At 46.5% G+C, this 21801-nt stretch overlaps 1 protein-coding gene across 1 annotated transcript in view; it reads left to right on the forward strand.

The window, feature by feature from the left end:
* The first annotated feature begins 2205 nt into the window (after positions 1 to 2205).
* NKAP (NFKB activating protein) overlaps positions 2206 to 21801 on the forward strand; it is a 31352-nt gene continuing 11756 nt past the window's right edge. Inside the window, exons 1-5 of the mRNA XM_089684891.1 lie at positions 2206 to 2526; positions 18952 to 19032; positions 19136 to 19212; positions 19313 to 19420; positions 20812 to 20860. Of these exons, the coding sequence (XP_089541017.1) occupies positions 2273 to 2526; positions 18952 to 19032; positions 19136 to 19212; positions 19313 to 19420; positions 20812 to 20860 (569 nt within the window). The 5' untranslated portion in view covers positions 2206 to 2272. The remainder of the gene's footprint in view (positions 2527 to 18951; positions 19033 to 19135; positions 19213 to 19312; positions 19421 to 20811; positions 20861 to 21801) is intronic.

The raw sequence follows: 21801 nt of genomic DNA on the forward strand, positions 1-21801 counted from the left end.
ATCAGCAATTGAGCCGTTCTAATTTTGAAAGTAGTTCCTGCACTACTTTCAGCTATTTCAGGTGCGACTTGCATGAAGTCTCACAGATGTCTTATAATTCGCACTGACTTCAGGTAAAGTCGCATGATTTCAAAGTCGTATTCAGTGTGAAATCAGGCTAAGGGGCTTATACAGGCCATATATGGGTCAAATTCCAAACGATTTGTCAATCAAAAATCGGAAATGTTGGGCATTTTGTAATCTGACGGTGCCACCATTGGTTTCGAAATTTGACCAACCACGCCTTCAATTTCACCTCATGTTGTTACGGAAAAAGAAGTTTCGTAGTCGGGAATCTTTCTTTCCAGATCACAGCTCATGCACATTCTTTTTCGATTATATTTCTTGCACGATTCTCCTGTCATTGATTAGAAATTTGTTTTTCCAAAAATTTCCAACATGGCCAATCACTCAAATTTTATGCTCGCATGAAATCGTTTGTTGCTGCGGGCCACTAATGGTCGAAATTTGAACGCTAATTAGAAACGATGATTTTCAACAGAAAAATTGTTCTGAATTCGACGAATTTATGACCAGCCTAATGCAGGCCATAGACGGGTTGAAAACCGGCCGTTTTTTTAGAAACAAAAACGAAAAAATCAGTCGTGCAATAGGCCGACGTTACCACCAATGGTAAAAAAAAAATCGGCCGATTTTCGTCCCGTCTACGGCCGGCATTTAATTACTTCTGTCCCTGCAGAGAGCTCCGCTATTATATTTGACATGAAAAAGGATTGCGGTTGCAACAATGTATCCATTTGTATCCATTTTGGATACAGATGTTTTTATTCGGATACAAATAGATACCATGTTGCAACCGCAATACTTTTCATATAAAATATAATAGCGGACTGGAATTCTTCTTCTTTTTCTTCTTCTTTTTTTGCTTCTTCTTCTTTTTCTTCCTCTTTTTCTTCTTCTTGCAGGCCACGGGTCATTCGCAGATTTTTTTATCGGTAAAATGATCGGCCGATTTGCCCATCATTGCCGGGAAAATCGACCGCTCAGCAAAATCAGCCAATATTTTTACAACTTTACCGATAAAAAAATTGTGCCAAAACCCCGAAAAAACGGCTGACCAATTAACCCACTAACGGTGCGAACATCGTCCGATCTTTTTTTTGGGCCGAAAATCAGCCGATTTTCAACCTGTCTATAGCCTGCATAAGGCTACATTCACACTTGACTTCATTTCTAACTCCTGCCAAATGCTCCTATAGTGTTTGACAGGCATTAGACAGGCGTTTGGAAACTTTCTTAACGCTCCCCTAGCGCCCTATGCAGGGTTTTGAGGTGTTTGCAAAGCGTTAAAACCGCAACACAAAGGTCTATAATGAAGTTTAATGGTATTAATGCTCCGTAAACGCATGACAAACCCCCCAAAACGCCTGCCAGGCATTTGAGAAACATCACTATAGACTTGAATGGGAGGCTTCAACTCCTCCTGACTCAACATGAGGCGTCAGTTTTGCCGCGACGCTAACGCTTTAGTGTGAACAGCCCTGTGTGCTTCCATGCGTAAAATCTCCAAATGCCTGTCTGATGCCTGCTGACAAAGCTAGTGTAAACGTAGCCTTAGAGAGGTGGGGGTGGAGACTGAATGGGGGGGCTTATCAGCAGAAGGCACAGAAACAGTAATACAATGATCTTCCCAGTGAAGAGTACAAGTCTGACAACTGGAAGACAGGCAGGCTGTTCTCCTAAGTAGAATGCATAGAAGAAAACTGACCACACTGGGATAGGTGTGCTCTCTTACCTAGTGTGGTCAGTTTTTATTACGAAAGCAGGGGGACTGGCAGGAACACCAGGGATTTCACACAAAGAAGACAGGATACTTTTTCATACAAGTACATGGTATAGCAGGCACATATCAGGAATATGAAATGTTGATATAACTTTATTAATGTTCAACTTTATGGAACTTTTATTATGTTTTATACCAGAAAACAGCCATATAGGAAGTAATCTACATAGAAGTGACTGACTCCATCACTGTGAGGTGTGCATTCTCCACAAACACATTTATTTCTCTTCTATATTCCCTCATTGCTGCAAAAGACTGCAATCCCAGCATTAGGAACTATTGTACACGTCTATTATTACTCAGGGGACTCCGTACGACCGATGCACAGCCACGCCCCCCATTACACGGACTGGTATCGCAGGCGGACACACGTTTCCGGTTGGTGGGTTTCCGGTTCCGTGTTCAGCAGCTGTTGTTCGTTAGTCGGGAATGGCTCCTGTACACCGCTCTCGGAGCCGCAGTCCGGGCTCTCCCCGGAGAAGACGACATGACAGCGGCTCTCCGGCCAAGAAGACGGGGAGGTCTCGGTCCCGAGACAAAGGAATCAGCAACGGGCACCGGCGGAGCCGCTCCAGGGACAGAGCTGTGTTCAGCAGGCCGTACAGCAGTAAACAGTGGGGCGATTACTATGACAAGGGGAAGGAGGAGATCCTCCGACAGAGGCAAGAGGCCTTCATAGCCAGGTGAGTGCCTGGGGGAGACCTCGTAGTCTGTGCGGCCACAACAGGCCTCTTTAGCCACTTGCCCTCCTGAGGATGTACCCCTCTTCCTGACCAGGCCATGTTTTGCGATACAGCGCTGTTACTTTAACTGACAATTGCGCGGTCATGCAACGCTGCACTTAAATGAAATTGACATCCTTTTTTTCCCTACAAATAGAGCTTTCTTTCGGTGGTATTTGATCGTCTTTGCGGTTTTTATTTTTGTGCGCTATAAACAAAAAAACCGACAATTTTGAGAAAAAAACAATATTTTTTACTTTTTGCTGTAAAACATGTCCACTAAAAAAAATAAAAAAAATTTCATCATAAATTTAGGCCAAAATGTATTCTGCTACATGACTTTACTTAAAGAAATCCCAATACCTGTAAATTAATTGGTTTAGTTATAGCGCTGACAAATGACAGTTTAGATACTGGATTTAAAAATTTTTTTTTTTATACTAGTAATAGCGGCAATCAGCGACTTGTAGCGGGACTGTGGCGGGCATTCTGACACGGGGGGAGGGAACTCACTAACTGTCACCAACATCCCCAGTGACACCAATACAGTGGGGCGATCAAATGATTAACTGTGTGCTTTACTATGTAAGCACACTGCTTTGTATGGCTCTGCTATGCAGAGCCATACAAAGCAGTGTGCCGGAGCTGACGGGAGAGATCTGTATTGTTCACAGGTCTCTCCCCTGTCAGTGATGCTCAGCGATCGCTAGGTGCCGGCGGGGAATTACCGGCTGGGACTCGGTGACCAACAGCTGAGGCAGCTAATGGCAGCACGGGTAGGGCGCACGCACCCCCTACCCAGAAATACAATATCATGCATATATACTTGATTTTGTGCAGCCCTGCCACCCTCTAGCAGTAGTTCTGCTGTAGGGCGGTTGGGAAGCACTTAATGAGACCTTTTTCTGACACTTTGTGTACATGTAAAAATCAGTATTTTTTTTTAGCTGGAAAATTACTTAGAAACCCCATACATTATATATATATATATATATAAAATTTTTATCAGAAGCCCTAGAGAATAAAATGGTGGGTGTTGCAATTTTTTGTGACATGGTATTTGCACAGCGGTTTTTGATATGCTTTTTGTGGGAAAAAATACACTTTAATACATTTTAATGCAAAATAAACAAAATATAACCCAATTTTCCAGTAAAGTAAAGAAGATGATGTTCTGAGTAAAATGATACCTAACGAGTCATGCTTTAAAATTGCGCATACTCATGGTATGGCGACAAACTACAGAACTTAAAAATCTCCAAAGTCAGCATTTTAAAAAAATTTTACAGATTGCCAGTTTAGGGTTACAAAGGAGGTCTGACGCTAGAATTATTGCTCTCACTATAACATTCGTGGCAATATCTCACATGTGTGGTGTAAACATTGTTTACATATGTGTGCGAGATCCACGTATGTGTCACTGCCTGTTTGTACAGAGCCACTGAGGCCTTGTGGGTCATCTGAATAATACCATCTTTTTGCTGGACAGTGAAAGTGGTACACAGATCTCACTCCCATTTGTCCAAGTATTTAGGGGGTTGTGAAGCACTTGAGCTTTTCAGAAGGCGATAGGATACCGATACGTTGTGTGGCGTCAGTTCCTCTGCCAGGCAGAGTTCCACAAATCCAGTCAGGGTTGGCAGTGACACTGTTTTTCCCAGAGAAGGTACAGGAAGTGGTGTAATTGCATAGCTTTCCATAAATGCAGCAGCAGGTCAGACATATTCTGTATATCAGAGAGCGAGTTTCACTGCCCTGCTCTGCAGAAATGCTGTAAATGATAGGTGCCCTGTTGCACTGCTGGCAAAGAAGAGCTATCATGGAAGCCTGGCGGAAACTTTGGGTGACCTATCACTGGAGTCAGGCCAGAGAATTGGGAGCCTAGAAGTTCTAAAAACAATGTGGTACCAATAGTCAAATGGTTAAAAATGTGCCAGGAAGTGTCCTGATCCAGCCACGGCAGAACTCCCAATCAGTACTCCGAAAAAGCCTGTTCTAAATGGACCTGTCTCTTGTCAGAGGCAGGATTATTATTATTATACAGGATTTATATAGCGCCAACAGTTTGCGCAGCACTTTACAATATAACGGGAGACAGTACAATTACAATTCATTTCATTACAGAAGGAATAGGAGGGTCCTGCTCATGGCGCCTACAGTCTAAAGGAAGGGGAGATGGTACAAAAGGTGATAGCTGTAGGCGATGTTCTGATAGAGGTGACTTAAGTACAGTTCTTAGGTGGAGGTGGGGTAGGCTTCCCTGAATAAGTGAGTTTTCAAAAATTGCCTAAAGGCAGACAGGGTGGGGTCTGACCGGACATACTGGGGTAGGGAGTTCTAGAGGATGGGAGAGGCTCTGGAGAAGTCCTGGAGGTGAGTGTGGGAGGAGGTGATAAGGGAGCTAGAGAGGAAGATGTCTTGGGAGGAGCGGAGCTGGCGATTTGGCGGATATCTGCAGATGAGGTTGGTGATGTAGCTAGGGGCAGTGTTGTGGATGGCTTTGTGTGTTGTGGTTAGTATTTTGAATGGCACTGATTAAGAATCCGAGCCATATGCTTGGCCTTATAATATTTAGCCACATCCAGCAATCCTATCCCACATGCAGTTCTAGGTCTAGTGAGGATTTGGTGAGAGAGACGGTGTTCCTTCTCTTCCCAGAGGAAGTTCCCAACTCTCTCTGCACCTTGTTTAGGAAATAGTCAGGTATTTGTATCAGGAGGGTTTGGAACAGGTATAAGAGGAAGGAAAGCTCAATTAGTGGGAAAAAATGGGCTTAAATTTCATTTGGGTGCAGCGTTGCATGACCGCACAATTGTCAGTTAAAGTAACGCAGTGCCATAATGCAAAAAATGGCCTGGTCAGGAAGGGGGGTAAATCCTCAGGAGGGCAAGTGGTTAATACAGATATTACTTATGTGTGTGCATATAGGGAATCCCTCCATTTACTGTGTATTGGGGGTGCCACTGTCAGTTTACTTATCTCTGTATTGGGGTTTGTTGCTCTTAATCAACCTTCTACTCTCTTTAAGGGGGTTCTGTCATTCATTCCTTAACCTATCTGGATATACATGGAAGGCTGCCACTTTCTATGTATTTGTAGTGTTACTGTTTTTTGTTTCCATATTTGTGTATACAGGAACACCATGCACCTACCACATTTGTGGGATAGCACAATTTCAAAATAAAAGAGAATGTGTAAAGTGTATGTAAACACACAAGGAGCTGTGTAATTTGCCATATTTGTTTAAAAAAAAAAATGCAAAAAAATATCCAGTGATCCTACCAGAAATCTAGTAAGCTTGGAAAAATTCTTGTAGTGAGCTGACAATGCTTCACTGAAATTACAAAAATGTTATCAGTCAAGGGACCTGACCACCCACTGAAAACACATCCAGTCTTTCTGCCCGGCTGCCAGGACCTCCCCCTGCCCCAGTACTGGGCAATTTAGCTCTGATTAATCAAAGCAGAATTGCCCACTACACAGAGAAAGCTCTGGTAGCTGGAGCTGTAAAAAAAAAAAAAGCAGTCTGGCAATGTTTATCAACAACATTGCTCAACCAGGAATACAGAAACATACAAAAATAAAATGTTTCATTTTGTATCTTTCTATTTGTTCATCTACAGATCAAAGGGATGAACTTGAACTGCAGATGAAGTCAGTTAAAGCAACCTGACCAGTAAAAAAAAAGGTTTTCTTTTTTTTTAGATTAGGTTTTCTTGTTTAACCCCTTATTAATCCTTAGTTTACTCTAATCAGCTTAATTAATTCCTTATGCTCCTTCTCCATTCAATTATTATTTTTCTGCTGATTTTTTTTTTATTTGTTTCTATTTTATCAACTAATATTTAAGCTTTTTTTTGTTTTGTTTATTAATATTTTTACACCTTTAACATATATGTACACATTTCAAATTTACAAAATTTAAAAAAAACTTTAATTCATTTGCAAATAACTTTGCAATGCTTTGTACCAGAATCATAATTTGTCATTTTAAACAGGACAAATTACAGAATAAAATGTGCACTTTCTATGTTCAGTAACACTGTTTTTTTTATTTAACACTGCCCAAATATGTGCTTTTTGTTGTATTTAAGGATTGTGAAAGAAAAATCGTTGTTGCAAGACAATAAGATTTTTTTTTGTCTTGGATTTAGATACATTTTAAAGTGTGCTTGAATCTAAGAATTAAAAATGTAATTTTGTTGCAGCTTTCTAGTCCTAGTTTCTTTTTTTCTTTTATTTTTACTTGTTGATCCTTCCAGTTGTCAGGAATGGACTCACCATTAGTGGTGGGACTCATCTGCCGTGTGGGCTGCAGTACCAGGGCTGGCCAGCAGGTGCTCTCAGCAACCAGAAGCTCACTCCTGCAATCAGCCATCACCTGAGGCTGATTGCAGGAGGTGTATTTAAGGAATGGCCAGACCTGCAGTCAGTGCCTTGGTGTATGTTTCCCATGAGCCCCTGTACCTGCATCCTGTCTGCTTCCTGCCTGATCCTGACTCTGCTTTGATCCTGACTCTGAACGAACTTCGCCTGTCCTGACCTCGGCTTTTCCTGACCACTCTTCCGCTCGCTCCTGGCACCCTGTTTGCCCGTTTGCTACCGACCCGGCCTGCCCGACTACGTTTGATTTGTATATATGGTTATCTGTTGGAGGTTGGGTTGTTTGCACTGTGTTATGTTTACCTTGCACTGCGTTTGTGTTGTTTAGGCTTTAATAAATTGTCTTGTTTACTCTATACCTGAAGCCTGCGTTTCCCTGTGTCAGTCCACACACCTCTGGTCATACCCGGAGCCCTGACATTACACCAAGACCATTCCTGACCAGAAGTGGCTGCACAGGGAAGCCATCTGGGCTTGTTGTTGGGGAAGGGTGCATCTGGATCAAGTTGTATACTTATCTTTGCTAGCAATAGAAGACAGAGAGTACTGCTGCCAGATTTTGAGGAAGTATGCCAGGGATCAGCTGCTAGAGTGCATGCAAGTTGCTCATTCCCTAGTAGATCAGGGCACAGAGTTTTCTGAGGTGCAGCCATTGATCCAGGTTTGTGCTGAGTTGGCTCTGTCCTGTACCCCTGAAAGCAGGGATGAATTTTTTCCCCCATTCAGTGCAGATCAAGTGGAATCACTGGTATGGTTGTTGGAGGATGATCCAGATTGCTTCCATGAGCATTATGCAGCTTGTCCATCACATATGCTAGTGGATTGCATAAACGCAGTGCAGTCTTTGGTCAGACAGGCTATGTGTAAGCTGAGTTTTGTTCAACCAATACTACAGTCCTAGTCAGACTTGTTACACCCAGCCTCAGTTTGCAACAAACCAGTCCTGCTTCTCATCATTCCTCTGCTCAAAGCTCTATTCCTGCATTCCCGACAGCACCCCCGGTTACAGCCCAATATACCCTGTTATCTACCACACTAGCTGCACCTATTCTGCTTTTAACTCTGTAAAGAAGTCCTCTGTAGCAACTGCTCCCTCCTCTGTTCCATCCCCCAGCTCTTCTCTGTCTTCAGCTGCTCTATCCGTTTACAGACCTGCGTTTACTTACAGTGCTCCAGTAACTAAAACCAGGAAAAAGCGAAAATTCTTTCAAACCAGCACCATCCTGCCAGTGTCCAGGCCGGTCGGCCTGCGGTCTGAGAGCCTGCCTTCTGTTGTCCAGTCTGGTGCCCGCTGTTCAGCCTGATGCCTGGATGTCCGACGATCCAGTGTATCCTACCCGGCCTGATGACCCGATCCGGCCTGATGACCCGATCCAGCTTGATGATCTGGGGTACGCTACCCAGCCTGATGACCTGATCCAGCCTGATGATCCTATCCAGCTTGATGATCTGGTGCCCGCTACCCAGCCTGATGACCCGATCCAGCCTGATAATCCTATCCAGCTTGATGATCTGGTGCCCGCTACCCAGCCTCATGGCCCAATCCAGCCAGGTGACTCGGTGCGCGCTGTCGTGCCAGGTGACTCGGTGCGCGCTGTCGTGCCAGGTGACTCGGTGCGCGCTGTCGTGCCAGGTGACTCGGTGCGCGCTGTCGTGCCAGGTGACTCGGTGCGCGCTGTCGTGCCAGGTGACTCGGTGCGCGCTGTCGTGCCAGGTGACTCGGTGCGCGCTGTCGTGCCAGGTGACTCGGTGCGCGCTGTCGTGCCAGGTGACTCGGTGCGCGCTGTCGTGCCAGGTGACTCGGTGCGCGCTGTCGTGCCAGGTGACTCGGTGCGCGCTGTCGTGCCTCCGTCCGCGGCCCCGCCTGATGTGCCTCCGTCCGCGGCCCCGCCTGATGTGCCTCCGTCCGCGGCCCCGCCTGATGTGCCTCCGTCCGCGGCCCCGCCTGATGTGCCTCCGTCCGCGGCCCCGCCTGATGTGCCTCCGCTCGCTGAGCTAAACTGGGCAATAACTGATTCCCAGCCTGCTCCTGGAGATCCTGTGTCCAGTAACCTGCCTTCCTGGGTTCTCCTACACAAGGAGAAGTCTACCAACTGGAAACCCAGCCAGCTGGTTGACTCCGGCAGTAGGATATCCAGCCAGTTACCTGGCCCGGGCGGTGGAACATTTTGCCCACTAAGGACTGTTTGGAGCGTCCTGAGGCCGCTCCTTGAGGGGGAGATACTGTCAGGAATGGAGATTTTTATTGTACAATTGTAGCATACAAACCAGCCACAACTTTTTCTTATAAAAGTAAAAAATATAAATAAATACAAACATAAACCACATGTACAAAGTCCAGAACTTCCTGAAAGGGAAAAACTCAACACAAAAAGAAACAGCCATTTATGGCCTGCAGCATAGTAGTCCAAGGCCTTTTGGCCCATAACATGAGTCCAAAGAAAGGCCTTTATGGCCTTAAACAGGAAAGTCCATACCTGAAAAAACAACCTATATCCATACAGGCCCTTATGGCCAAAGGAAGGAGCAACAAAGCCTGATGCTCCAGGCATACAAAAAAACAAAAAAAAAAACAAACACATCATCAGCATAGAAAATATATACTTATGAGGACTTTATGGCCAAAACAATCAATTTCCATCTCATTGCTTCAGACGGCCTTTATGGCCTAAACATGCTATACAAACAAAACAATTGCATACCGAAGAAAAGGACTAAAAAACTCAGACCTTCAGCATCTGCAGCCTTTCATCAAAAAGGATCCATACCTGCCAAACCTAGGAGAGTGTAAAAGAAGAAACTAGGGACAGATGCCACCACCCGAGATCAACAGGTAGCAGCTACAGGCTTGATGTTCCTCCGCGCCTCCATCCAAGCCTTCCGCCACCACCTGCCTCTCTCAAGGCCCCGAATCTTCCCAACCTCACCAAGGATGCCACACACCACCACCTGGACGGGGAGGACTTTTTGCCGAAGGGATACCTGGCACCGTGCATTCCACTTTTAATAATGGACCACTAATCTGACTAAAAACAAGGTGTCCAGATCAAAACCCAGGCGGCTTTCAAATGCTCCATACACCCACTCTGCATAAGACATGCAGTGTAGGAAAGAAACACCCAGAGTCCCACCCACCTCTTTATATACTTCCACGTTAAAGGGGCACTGAAGCAAGAAGTGGTCCATAGTTTCCACTTCACCCTGACACTCCACCCTCGGACAACCACGGTTATCCGGAGGACGGTACTTCAAGTTACCCCTCACGTAAAGCCTGCCATGGAAAGCGAGCCAGGCCTGGTCCCTAAACTTCAAGGGAATCCGTTCTAGATTTATCAAACGTAAACCTTCCCTCATGATATGGCCTGGCGCATGGAAAGCGGTCGCCACAATCCTCTCACCCAGGAGCCTCCTAGGGAGGGATCTGACCTCCTCCGCCGTCACATGCCACCGCCGGAGTAACTTCAGGCACGGGGCCACATAAGCCGGGAGCTTACCGTGCTTGACCCGCAGGCCTTTCACTGGCTCGCCACTCTCCCCACTGCTCAGAAAGGGTCCAAACCAAGTCCGAAACAGCCCTACCCATGCAGGTGGCCTCTCTGCCAGTATGTTGCCAAAATTATGTTTCAAGAACATCAGAGAGAAGAAAACTATCGAGTTGACCATACCTAGGCCACCCTCCTGCCTGGATGAGTAGGTTACATCACGCCTGACAAGGTTCAGCCAGTTCCCCCATAACATCTGGAAGAAATGGCTGTAAATCCTCGTATAGAGCGACTCTGGCAAGAGGCAAACAAAACTGACATACAAAAACACAGGGACCAAGAACGTTTTGATCAGGTCAACCCTTTCCCTCAAGGAGAGCCACCACCCCCTCCAGCATCTCACCTTGACCTCCGCATCGGACAGCTTGGTCTCCCAATTTGACTTGCTGTAATCAGCAGGGCCGAAATTGATGCCTAAAATTTTCACACTCTGCTGAGGCACTGGGAAGGTGTCCAGAAGTGAGAAGCTCTCACTCTCCCCACCCATCCAGAGAACTTCACATTTGTCCTGATTGACCTTGGAGCCAGACGCCTCGGCATACTGATCCATCACCGAGACCACCTCCTGCGCCTCCCCGGTCCCGGAGATGAAGAGAGAAACATCATCAGCATAGGCGACGACCCTCAGGGGCGGATCCCCAGCAGCACCCACCGGCACCCCACCATCTAGCCTCCTGACGAAGGGGTCGATAGCAAAAACGTAGAGCAGAGGGCTCAGCGGGCACCCCTGGCGCACCCCCAATCCAACCCCAAAGGGCCGCCCAACTCAACCATTCACCAACATGAAGCTCTCAGCCTCCCTGTATAACGTCTTCAGCCAGCCAATGAACCTCCCCTCCAAACCGTACCGGTCTAGGAGATGCCAGAGGTACTCGTGATTGACTCGGTCAAAAGCCTTTGCCTGGTCCACAGCCAGCAGAAACTTTCCCCATCCCTCAGCCTTACACCATTCCAGAGCCTCCCGGACAGCTAACACCGCTGTGAAGGTACTCCTGCCCTTAACCGAGCAATGCTGCTGATGAGAAAGCAAGCCGTCTGCCACTGACGACAAGCGCCAGAACAAGATCTTAGCCAGAACCTTTCTAACGACATTGAGAAGGCTTATGGGGCTCCAGTTCTCAATAGCCAAAGGATCCTTACCCTTTGATAGGAGAAAAACTGCAGACTGCCTCATGGAGGGAGGGAGGGACCCCTTACCCAGACAGCAGTTGTAAACCTCCGCAAAGGCGAGGCGCCAAGCTGGACTTAAAGGTCTTAAAAAACTCAGCTGTCAAACCATCTGGCCCAGGAGTCTTTTTAATGGCCAGACTGTCAATGGCTTTGATCACCTCTTCTGCAGTAATATCCCCAGTCAAACTTGCAGGCGAGACATTACCTTCCAGACCCGGTGTAGACTCCAAAAAGCTTAACATCCTTGTCCGGTTGAGGTGCTTCTCACTCAGCAAGTCCACATAAAAGGACCTAGAGACTTCCAGAATCCCTGACCTGGATCTCGTCAGACCCCGTACCATCCCTCAGGGCAGAGACCGTCTTAATTGCTGCACCCTGTTTGCAGTTCTGAAAAGGGTCGGGCGAGTGGTACTTCCCATAATCCCTCTCCAGAACCAAAGAGGCACGCCGGTCATATTGGTACTCCCTGAAGAGAAGCTTGACCTCCGAGATTGCCCCAGAATCTCCACCGTTAGAAACAAGGCGGTCGAGCTTCCTCCGCAACCGTTGGTAGGCGATGTACTTATTAAATTGCTTTCTTTTTCCTATGGCCTTGAAAAACCTGCCAATCCGCACCTTCGTAAGCTCCCACCACTCCGACTTGTGCAGAAATCCAGCACGGTCTCCTGGGCCTGAAAGAACTCCTCAAAAGATTGTCTCACCTCCTCATCTTCCAGCAGAGCCGAATTCAACCTCCAGATGCCCTTCCCTCTCAGCGGCGTGTCTGAAACATTCAAAGTCACAGTAAGCATAAGGTGGTCAGAAAACTCCACCGCCCGACACTCAGGTGCCGAGAAGGCAGAGTCGTCCTTCAAAAAAAACCTGTCTATCCTACTCTGACTATTACCTCTCCTAAACGTGAAACCAGTAATGTCTGGGCTGCTCTTAACCAAGGCGTCCACCAGACCTGCTTCCCTGACTATAGCATTCAGAAAAACGCTATCATATCCCAGCCTGTCATTGAAACCCCTCCTGTCCTTGGGCCTAGTTATGGTGTTAAAATCACCTCCAAAGACCACCAGCCGAGACGTAAAAAGGAAAGGCTTGATCTTTGTGAAGAGGCATTTCCTGTCCCACTTGGACTGTGGTCCATAAATGTTAATTAGGCGCAGTTCCTGCCCCCTCACAAGGACATCTAGGATCAGACATCGTCCAATCCCCACCTCAATAATCCGCCGCCACGTTACCATACCGGTAAAAAGCACTGCAACTCCGCTGTAAGGCTCAGCCGCAAGAGACCAATAGGAGGGCCCATGCCTCCACTCCCGTTTGGCCAGATGTATGTCAGCCAAGCTGGGCAACCTGGTCTCCTGCAAAAACGAAACATCAGCATCAACACCGCTGAGCAAAAATAAGGCTGACTCTCTAGCACTCTCAGACTTTATGCTGGCAACGTTAATAGTTGCCACCTTTATCGGAGTGGGAACTGCCATTAAGATAACTTGGAGTGGCGTTACTTAACCCTCTTCTTGACTTTTTTTGAAGGGTCTCCTGACCTCTTTAGAGACCCTCCTGCCTTCTCATCCTCCATCGGGGAAACAGGATCCTCAGATACCTCCTCCTCCCCCGACAGAGCCCCAAACATGTTACCAAGGACCAGATCTCCCACATCCAGAGAGGAGATAGACCCTGCAGGAGAGAGGACCGGCCTGCTACGCCTCCACACCTGGACCCCACCCTGCTCACCCCGAACAGGACCTTGGGACCCCTGAGGTTCCCTACTGGGCTTTTTCTCCCGCCTCAAACGGAGGATAACGGGGGGAGCAGGCACAGACGGCCTAGATTTTACATCCACCACACCGGCCCCTCTATCAACCTCAGCCAACTTTTTCCCCTTACCAGGAGGGGGGACAGACCCAACAGGAGAAACTACCGGGACACTGACTGGGGTGGGCTCAACCAGGGGAACTACCACAGAAGGGACAACTGAAGCCACCCCGCCTCTACCAAGGCCGCTGCAGAGGCTGACTTGGCCCTCTCCGTCGCAGCATCCGCCTCCTCGGCATCCATCCTGTCCAATTCGGCAGCGATTTCCGCCACTAGGAGGTTGCCGAGTGCCTCTGGGCACTGATTGTATGTATGGCTCAAGACCCCGCAGAGGTTACACCTCACAGTGTTGCAATCTCTTGCCAGGTGACCAATTTCCTGGCAAAGAGAGCACCGTATAACCGGGCACGTGGCAACAAAGTGCCCCTTTGCACCACACCGGTGACATACCTGGGGCTGACCGGCATAGAACACAACGATTCTATCCCTCCCCAAGAAAGCAGATGAGGGTATGTGCTGAAGCACACTGCCCTCTACTCTCAGACGGACGGTAGTTGTCCATCCACCCGTCCAGATCCCTCTCTCGTCTACCACCTTGCTGAGGACCCCCATAACATCCCCATACCTCACCAGCCACACTACAATATCTGATGGGGGGATGGACTCATTCCTCACAAGTATGGTGACCTTTTTAATGACATTCTGCCTAGATAGTAATTTGGGGGACAACCCCACCCACCTAGGACTATGGACATAAATTGCCTCATAGCGTTGCCAAAAGAGATCCAGTTGCTCTGGCCTCGCGAACGAGACATCGTACTACCCTGTACCCACAGGGGCAATAAAAGCAAAAATATCTGCCGCCCTGAACCCCATCTCCAGGATGCTGTCTATTACCTCTCTTCTGCTTAAAGGGGGTCCCTCCCCCGACCATTTAAGGTGCACAACATTTCTCCTGGTCGCAGAGGTTGGCAGGTTACCTGCCCGTGCCATAAGTGGCCTAACTGATCCTTGCCCACCCCTCACTGCTGTTGAGTAGCTGATGACAGGCTTGGGCACAGAGGCACCTGCCTCAGGGGGAACTGGACCAGGGGGGGCCTAGACTGGATCAGTGGGACACGGGGGAACAGGGCAAGATAGAGCAGGGCCACCAGAGAGGGGGACTAGCGGTGCAGGACCCAAAGGACCCTGAGCCCGAACACCCGGACCATCCCCACCAGAGCCCGCCAAAGCAGGGGCTGAAGTGACCTGAACTCGGGGGTCTGAACCCACCAAAGGGGGACTCTGCAGTGCCTGACATATGGGCACCTGGATTTGCGGCGACAGAACCTCAGCTGGAGCGCCAGGAGCAATAGTTTCCCAGCAAGGGTAGCCCCCACCTTCGGAGGGGCAGGACCTAACGGGACACAGAGACCCACACAAACCACCCCTTGCCCCACAGGAGGAGCCTACACCACCGGTTCGATGTCTTACCACCGGAGATGTCCTTTAACTCCTTGCTGCCCGTTTTTACAGAGTCCTGCAGCACTTCCCCGGTCACCGGCATACCGTCCTTTACCAGAACGGAGCTCCCCAAGGAGCTCGGGATCCTTTTTAGCTGCACGAACACAGTGTGCTCCTTCCGCACCGGCTTGGCCGGCTTCTGTGATGTATCCTCCTCCTCACTTCCGGAATCCTCCGAGGTGAAGCGGAAACGGTCACCTCTCAACTCCAGCTCCTCTTCCTGGACAGAGCGCAACTCCCCACCGGAGATGTATTTTACCTCCTTGCTGCCCGTTTTTACAGAGTCCTGCAGCACTTCCCCGGTCACCGGCATACCGTCCTTTACCAGAACGGAGCTCCCCAAGGAGCTCGGGATCCTCTTTAGCTGCACGAACACAGTGCGCTCCTTCCGCACCGGCTTGGCCGGCTTCTGTGATGTATCCTCCGAGGTGAAGCGGAAACGGTCACCTCTCAACTCCAGCTCCTCTTCCTGGACAAAGCGCAACTCCCCAGCTGACTCCGCCTCCTCCACACGCGATCCCCAATCTGCGCTCCGCTGCCCAAGGGGGAGGGAGTCCGAACCACCCACGGCCTCGGCGTCCTCCATTTCTGGCGGCGCCATTTCTAAACTTGGTGCAGCGAGCTCAGCCAGCTCCTGCGCCGGCACACCTCCAGTCACCGGCTCACCCCCGGTCACCGGTTCACCTTCCATCACTGGCTCACCTCCCGTCACCGGCTCATCAGATGACTCCTCCATAGAGGAGACCATATCCACAGGACCTCTTGCCTCTGCAACGCTCCTGTTTCTTGGAGCTTTGAAGCGGCTATCATTAGTGAACTTCTCCTTCAAAGCTCCACATTTCTTTTTAAGTGCCGCCACATACTTTGCTTGCAGAGAGACCCTGCTCTAAGGCCTCCAGGCCAGACTTCATCGCCTGTCTCTTGGTGCTCCACACACGGTCATAACTGGAGAGTAGCTTTTTAAGCTCCAAATTTAATTTGACCAATTTGGTCTCCTCCTTCTCCACCGTCCTAATCCGGGCGACCACATGGTCCCTGTATTCCGCACAACCTTCCGCCTTCTTGGGGGCCGTTCCCAAGTCCTCTATAGGTGGTATGCAGGGACCGGTACTAAGCCCCTCAGGGGGCCCTCCACCTGCAGGGCCAAGCCCAGGACCCGACATCCTCCCTGGGCTGGCTGGGACAATCAAGCCCCCGCCTTTTCAAGCCTTCTGGAAGTATTGCAGAGCTCTCCACTATGTGACCACACCCGTCAGGAATGGATTCACCACTGGTGGTGGGACTCACCTGCCGTGTGGGCTGCAGTACCAGGGCTGGCCAGCGGGTGCTCTCAGCAACCAGAAGCTCACTCCTGCCATCAGCCATCACCTATGGCTGATTGCAGGAGGTGTATTTAAGGAATGGCCAGACCTGCAGTCAGTGCCTTGGTGTATGTTTTCCATGAGCCCCTGTACCTGCATCCTGTCTGCTTCCTGCCTGATCCTGACTCTGCTTAGATCCTGACTCTGAGCGAACTCTGCCTGTCCTGACCTCGGCTATTCCTGACCACTCTTCCGCTTGCTCCTGGTACCCTGTTTGCCCGTTTGCTACTGACCCGGCCTGCCCGACTACGTTTGATTTGTATGTATGGTTATCTGTTGGAGGTTGGGTTGTTTGCACTGTGTTATGTTTACCTTGCACTGCGTTTGTGTTGTTTAGTCTTTAATAAATTGTCTTGTTTACTCTATACCTGAAGCCTGCGTTTCCCTGTGTCAATCCACACACCTCTGGTCATACCCGGAGCCCTGACACCAGTAACACACTTTCTGTTCTAAGATGGCAACTCTAGCTCACTGTGCTGTGTGTATGTATCATTGTCACCCTAGAACAGGACTGCAGTCACCCTAGAACAGGACTGCAGAACACCCCCCTTTCTCTATTTCCATAACATAGGGAGAGTGGTACTGAGTTGTCTCCATTTCTGGCAGGATCAATAGGTGTTTTTACACTTCAGGATTATATATATATACAGTCAGGTCCATAAATATTGGGACATCGACACAATTTTAACATTTTTGGATCTATACACCACCACAATGGATTTGAAATGAAACAAACAAGATGTGCTTTAACTGCAGACTGTCAGCTTTAATTTGAGGGTATTTACATCCAAATCAGGTGAACGGTGTAGGAATTACAACAGTTTGCATATGTGCCTCCCACTTGTTAAGGGGCCAAAAGTAATGGGACAGAATAATAATCATAAATCAAACTTTCACTTTTTAATACTTGGTTGCAAATCCTTTGCAGTCAATGACAGCCTGAAGTGTGGAACGCATAGACATCACCAGACGCTGGGTTTCATCCCTGGTGATGCTCTGCCAGGCCTCTACTGCAACTGTCTTCAGTTCCTGCTTGTTCTTGGGGCATTTTCCCTTCAGTTTTGTCTTCAGCAAGTGAAATGCATGCTCAATCAGATTCAGGTCAGGTGACTGACTTGGCCATTGCATAACATTCCACCTCTTTCCCTTAAAAAACTCTTTGGTTGCTTTTGCAGTATGCTTTGGGTCATTGTCCATCTGCACTGTGAAGCGGCGTCCAATGAGTTGTGAAGCATTTGGCTGAATATGAGCAGATAATATTGCCCAAAACACTTCAGAATTCATCCTGCTGCTTCTGTCGGCAGTCACATCATCAATAAATACAAGAGAAGCAGTTCCATTGGCAGCCATACATGCCCACCCCATGACACTACCACCACCATGCTTCACTGATGAGGTGGTATGCTTAGGATCATGAGCAGTTCCTTTCCTTCTCCATACTCTTCTCTTCCCATCACTCTGGTATAAGTTGATCTCGGTCTCATCTGTCCATAGGATGTTGTTCCAGAACTGTGAATGCTTATTAGATGTCGTTTGGCAAACTCTAATCTGGCCTTCCTGTTTTTGAGGCTCACCAATGGTTTACATCTTGTGGTGAACCCTCTGTATTCACTCTGGTGAAGTTTTCTCTTGATTGTTGACTTTGACACACCTACCTCCTGGAGAGTGTTCTTGATCTGGCCAACTGTTGTGAAGGGTGTTTTCTTCACCAGGGAAAGAATTCTTCGGTCCTCCACCACAGTTGTTTTCCGTGGTCTTCCGGGTCTTTTGGTGTTGCTGAGCTCACCGGTGCGTTCCTTCTTTTTAAGAATGTTCCAAACAGTTGTTTTGGCCACGCCTAATGTTTTTGCTATCTCTCTGATGGGTTTGTTTTGTTTTTTCAGCCTAATGATGGCTTGCTTCACTGATAGTATCAGCTCTTTGGATCTCATCTTGAGAGTTGACAGCAACAGATTCCAAATCCAAATAGCACACTTGAATCGAACTCTGGACCTTTTATCTGCTCATTGTAATTGGGATAATGAGGGAATAACACACACCTGGCCATGGAACAGCTGAGAAGCCAATTGTCCCATTACTTTTGGTCCCTTAACAAGTGGGAGGCACATATGCAAACTGTTGTAATTCCTACACCGTTCACCTGATTTGGATGTAAATACCCTCAAATTAAAGCTGACAGTCTGCAGTTAAAGAACATCTTGTTCGTTTCATTTCAAATCCATTGTGGTAGTGTATAAAGCAAAAAATGTTAGAATTGTGTCGATGTCCCAATATTTATGGACCTGACTGTATGTGTATGTATGTATATATATGTATATATGTATGTATGTATATATATATATATATATATATATATATATATATGTGTGTATATATGTATATATGTATGTATATATATATATATATATATATATATATATATATATATATAAAATCTCAAAACCATTTCAGTGGTACATTTAACAAACCAAATAGGATTAAATTAAACAAAGATCATTGTTAGAGTTTGCATGCACTTTAGAACACTCTGTAATATTGTTTATATGTAGTACAGTGTGTAATATATTTGAAACATGCATCATTCATCCTAAATTTGTATTTAATTTGTGTTTTACACTTAGGCGTTTAAATGAAAGGGAAAGGATTGGGGAGTTGGGAGCTCCAGAAGTTTGGGGCTTTTCACCCAAAGTTCCAGAACCTGAGTAAGTTTATATCTGGATCTGCTTTCTTGTTCAGTTGCTAATAATGATCATGGAAATCATTCTTGTACTCTATCATGTATTTTTTTTTATTTATTTTTTTTAGCTCAGATGAACACACGCCTGTAGAAGATGAAGAAAAATCTAAAAAAACCAATAGTTCTGATTCTTCTGCTTCAGAAGGTATATACATAAACATGTTCCCCTTTGCTTTATTATTCAGTGTGTAAAACAATCCCGTTTATCTGGTTTGGTTACATTTTCCTTAAATATGCTTTTGTAGAAGAAAAGAAGAAAAAAAAGAAAAAGAAAAAAAAGAAAAAGTCAGCAAAAAAGAAAAGTAAAAAGAACTCTGACGAAAGTGAGAGTGACTCCGAGTCTGAAAGCAGCGGTAATTCTTAATCTATCCATATTATGGAAATGTTCGGGAAGTAAATGTTTTCCACAATTACAGAAGGAGAGACTAGTGAGATGTGCCTGCCTATACCCACAAGTTATTTCTTAGTATGCATGTCATCAGTGAGTTTTCTACTTCTTCACACACCCCTCAATCCCCAGCATCCACATCCCAAAGCTAGCATTTTGGAATGTGTTAGGGTAGGTGGCAGCCCTCTGACTAAGGGGCTGTAGGCATGCGGTGTGACAGCACAGTGTCCTATAGCTCCCAAGAAGGAAGCATGCGGCCAAATTGACCTTGCTGGTACAGATCCACTTCTGTTAGTGTGATCAAAAACAACAGGGGACTGACAGGTCAACAGGATCACCAGGTGTTTACTAGGTGTGTTGAACTAAATAAATGGAAGTAATATATAGAATGTTAGGTGTTACGAATACATTTTAAGGGATGGGTAGTAAAGCTAAGGTGGGATATAGTAGTAAGTGGTATTGTCAGGAAAAGTGTTGAGGATACATGGGTGCTGGCTTTCACATTTGTTTTCATGACCAAAACCTCTATGCCCAAATGTTTCGTACTTTTTTTTTTTTTTTTTTAAGTTTTAATCTGAATGCATGCTCATACCTTACATTAGCCACGTGAATATTCAGGGAGCCTTAAAGAAGCTCTGTTGCTAGAATAATAATTTGTTAGCAAGATCAGCCCGCCTGTCCTGCCACCCACACACAGCTAATTTTTAACTTTTCTTAAAGATCTAAAATTTACTGTTGAATCTGCAGCATCTGACACACTTCTCGTGTATTGAATGGCTGGTTCCTCCGTGGCACTGCTGGTTGATCTGTCAGGCCCTTAGGGGCTAGCAGAACAAACCCACATTATTCTGAGAGATTAGGCATCCAATGCTCCCAGAAGTGTCAGATGTTGAGTATCTTTCAACAAGAGTGGAGATTAGCAGCATGGGCAGCAGATCAGGTAAGTATTTAATTTTTTTTAACTGTCTTTTTACAAGGGTTTATTCTAACAATAGAGCTGCTTTAAAATCAAGTATGCTGTAATATGCAAAGTTCCGCTTCTGAGAAAGTTCGAATGATGATTTCCCCTCTTGTGCAAGAGACTAGAGTTTTTTGGCTAGCAGAACTGACAGCAGGCATCTGGCTTCTTCTACACAGCACTTTTACTTGTAACTGCTGCAAATGGCTGATTCAATGCTTTTAGCTAAAAAATTCAGCGGGTTTATTAACAAAGAGAATTTCGGTACTTGAATAAAAAGCAGCAAACAATCCTGGACTTGCAGCGTTATTTTCGTAAATTTATTATATTCAAGATTTTTTCGTTTTAAAAGTAAATCCTGTAGTTTGAAAACTGTTTCTCTTTTATTTTTTTTGCAGATGAGAGGAAAAAAAAGAAATCCAAGAAAAAGAAGAAAAAACATCGAAAGTAAGTGGTTTTTCTTTTTCAAAGTGCTGCCTAGAAATAAACACTTCAAGGTGTATGTTTCCTTTTATGTGTTGCTCTTTGATTTTATTTCCTTTGCTTCCAGGGAAGGCTACATTATGTGCTCTGGCATTCCATTGTCCAGTGAGATTGCCCATCTGACTACAAATGGCACACTAGGTGGACAGGGGTATAGCAGTTATGAGAGTGTAACCATCTAGTCAGGGTTAATCAAGGCAGAATTTACTTTTGAAACGTTTTCTCAAGTGGTTCTTAAACAAATCGGCAATCTAGAGTACATACTTTGCACAGACTTAGTCTTTTCCATGGCAGTTAAGGTAATATCTTTATATAACCTAAAGTTCTACTAAATCATAATGTAATCTATTATACTCCCCAATCAACTTCTCTGGGCGTTTTTGGTTGCTGTCATTTAAGCACAGCTGCACTGGGGTGTTACATGGTCTTTGTCAGAATGGCATTTAGGCATTATCACACACCCTTTCCTTGGATCACATTTTCTATGTGGGTGTCTGTGTTCATGAACCTGGCCTGTTTTATAATTGCGTGGCCAGCACTGAGGTATAAGGAATGTTTGTCTCATTTGGACTAAAAATATTTGCATATTAACTAGGTGTGTGGGGTATCACACATCATAATAGTCTATCTAATTGTGAATAACTTGCACAGGGGTCCTTTAGTGATTTTGTCTGCCACACGTGTGCCATAGACATGTTTTTTCTTGATCTCTAGCTTATTACAGATCTTTGCCATAAGTTATGGCACCAGGGGTGGACTGACAACTCATGGGACCCCCGGGCAATAGGGGATCATGGGGCCCCTGTGTTCTTGTCCACACTCAAAAAAGCCTATAAAAAAGGTACCGGGGCATTTCATGGGGCCCTCGGGCAGTGCCCGAATGCTTGAATGGTCAGTCCGCCCCT

Source organism: Staurois parvus, unplaced genomic scaffold (genome assembly GCF_062004578.1).
Source record: "Staurois parvus isolate SC_StPar_1 unplaced genomic scaffold, SC_StPar_1.0 ptg000361l, whole genome shotgun sequence".
Lineage (NCBI taxonomy): Eukaryota > Metazoa > Chordata > Amphibia > Anura > Ranidae > Staurois > Staurois parvus.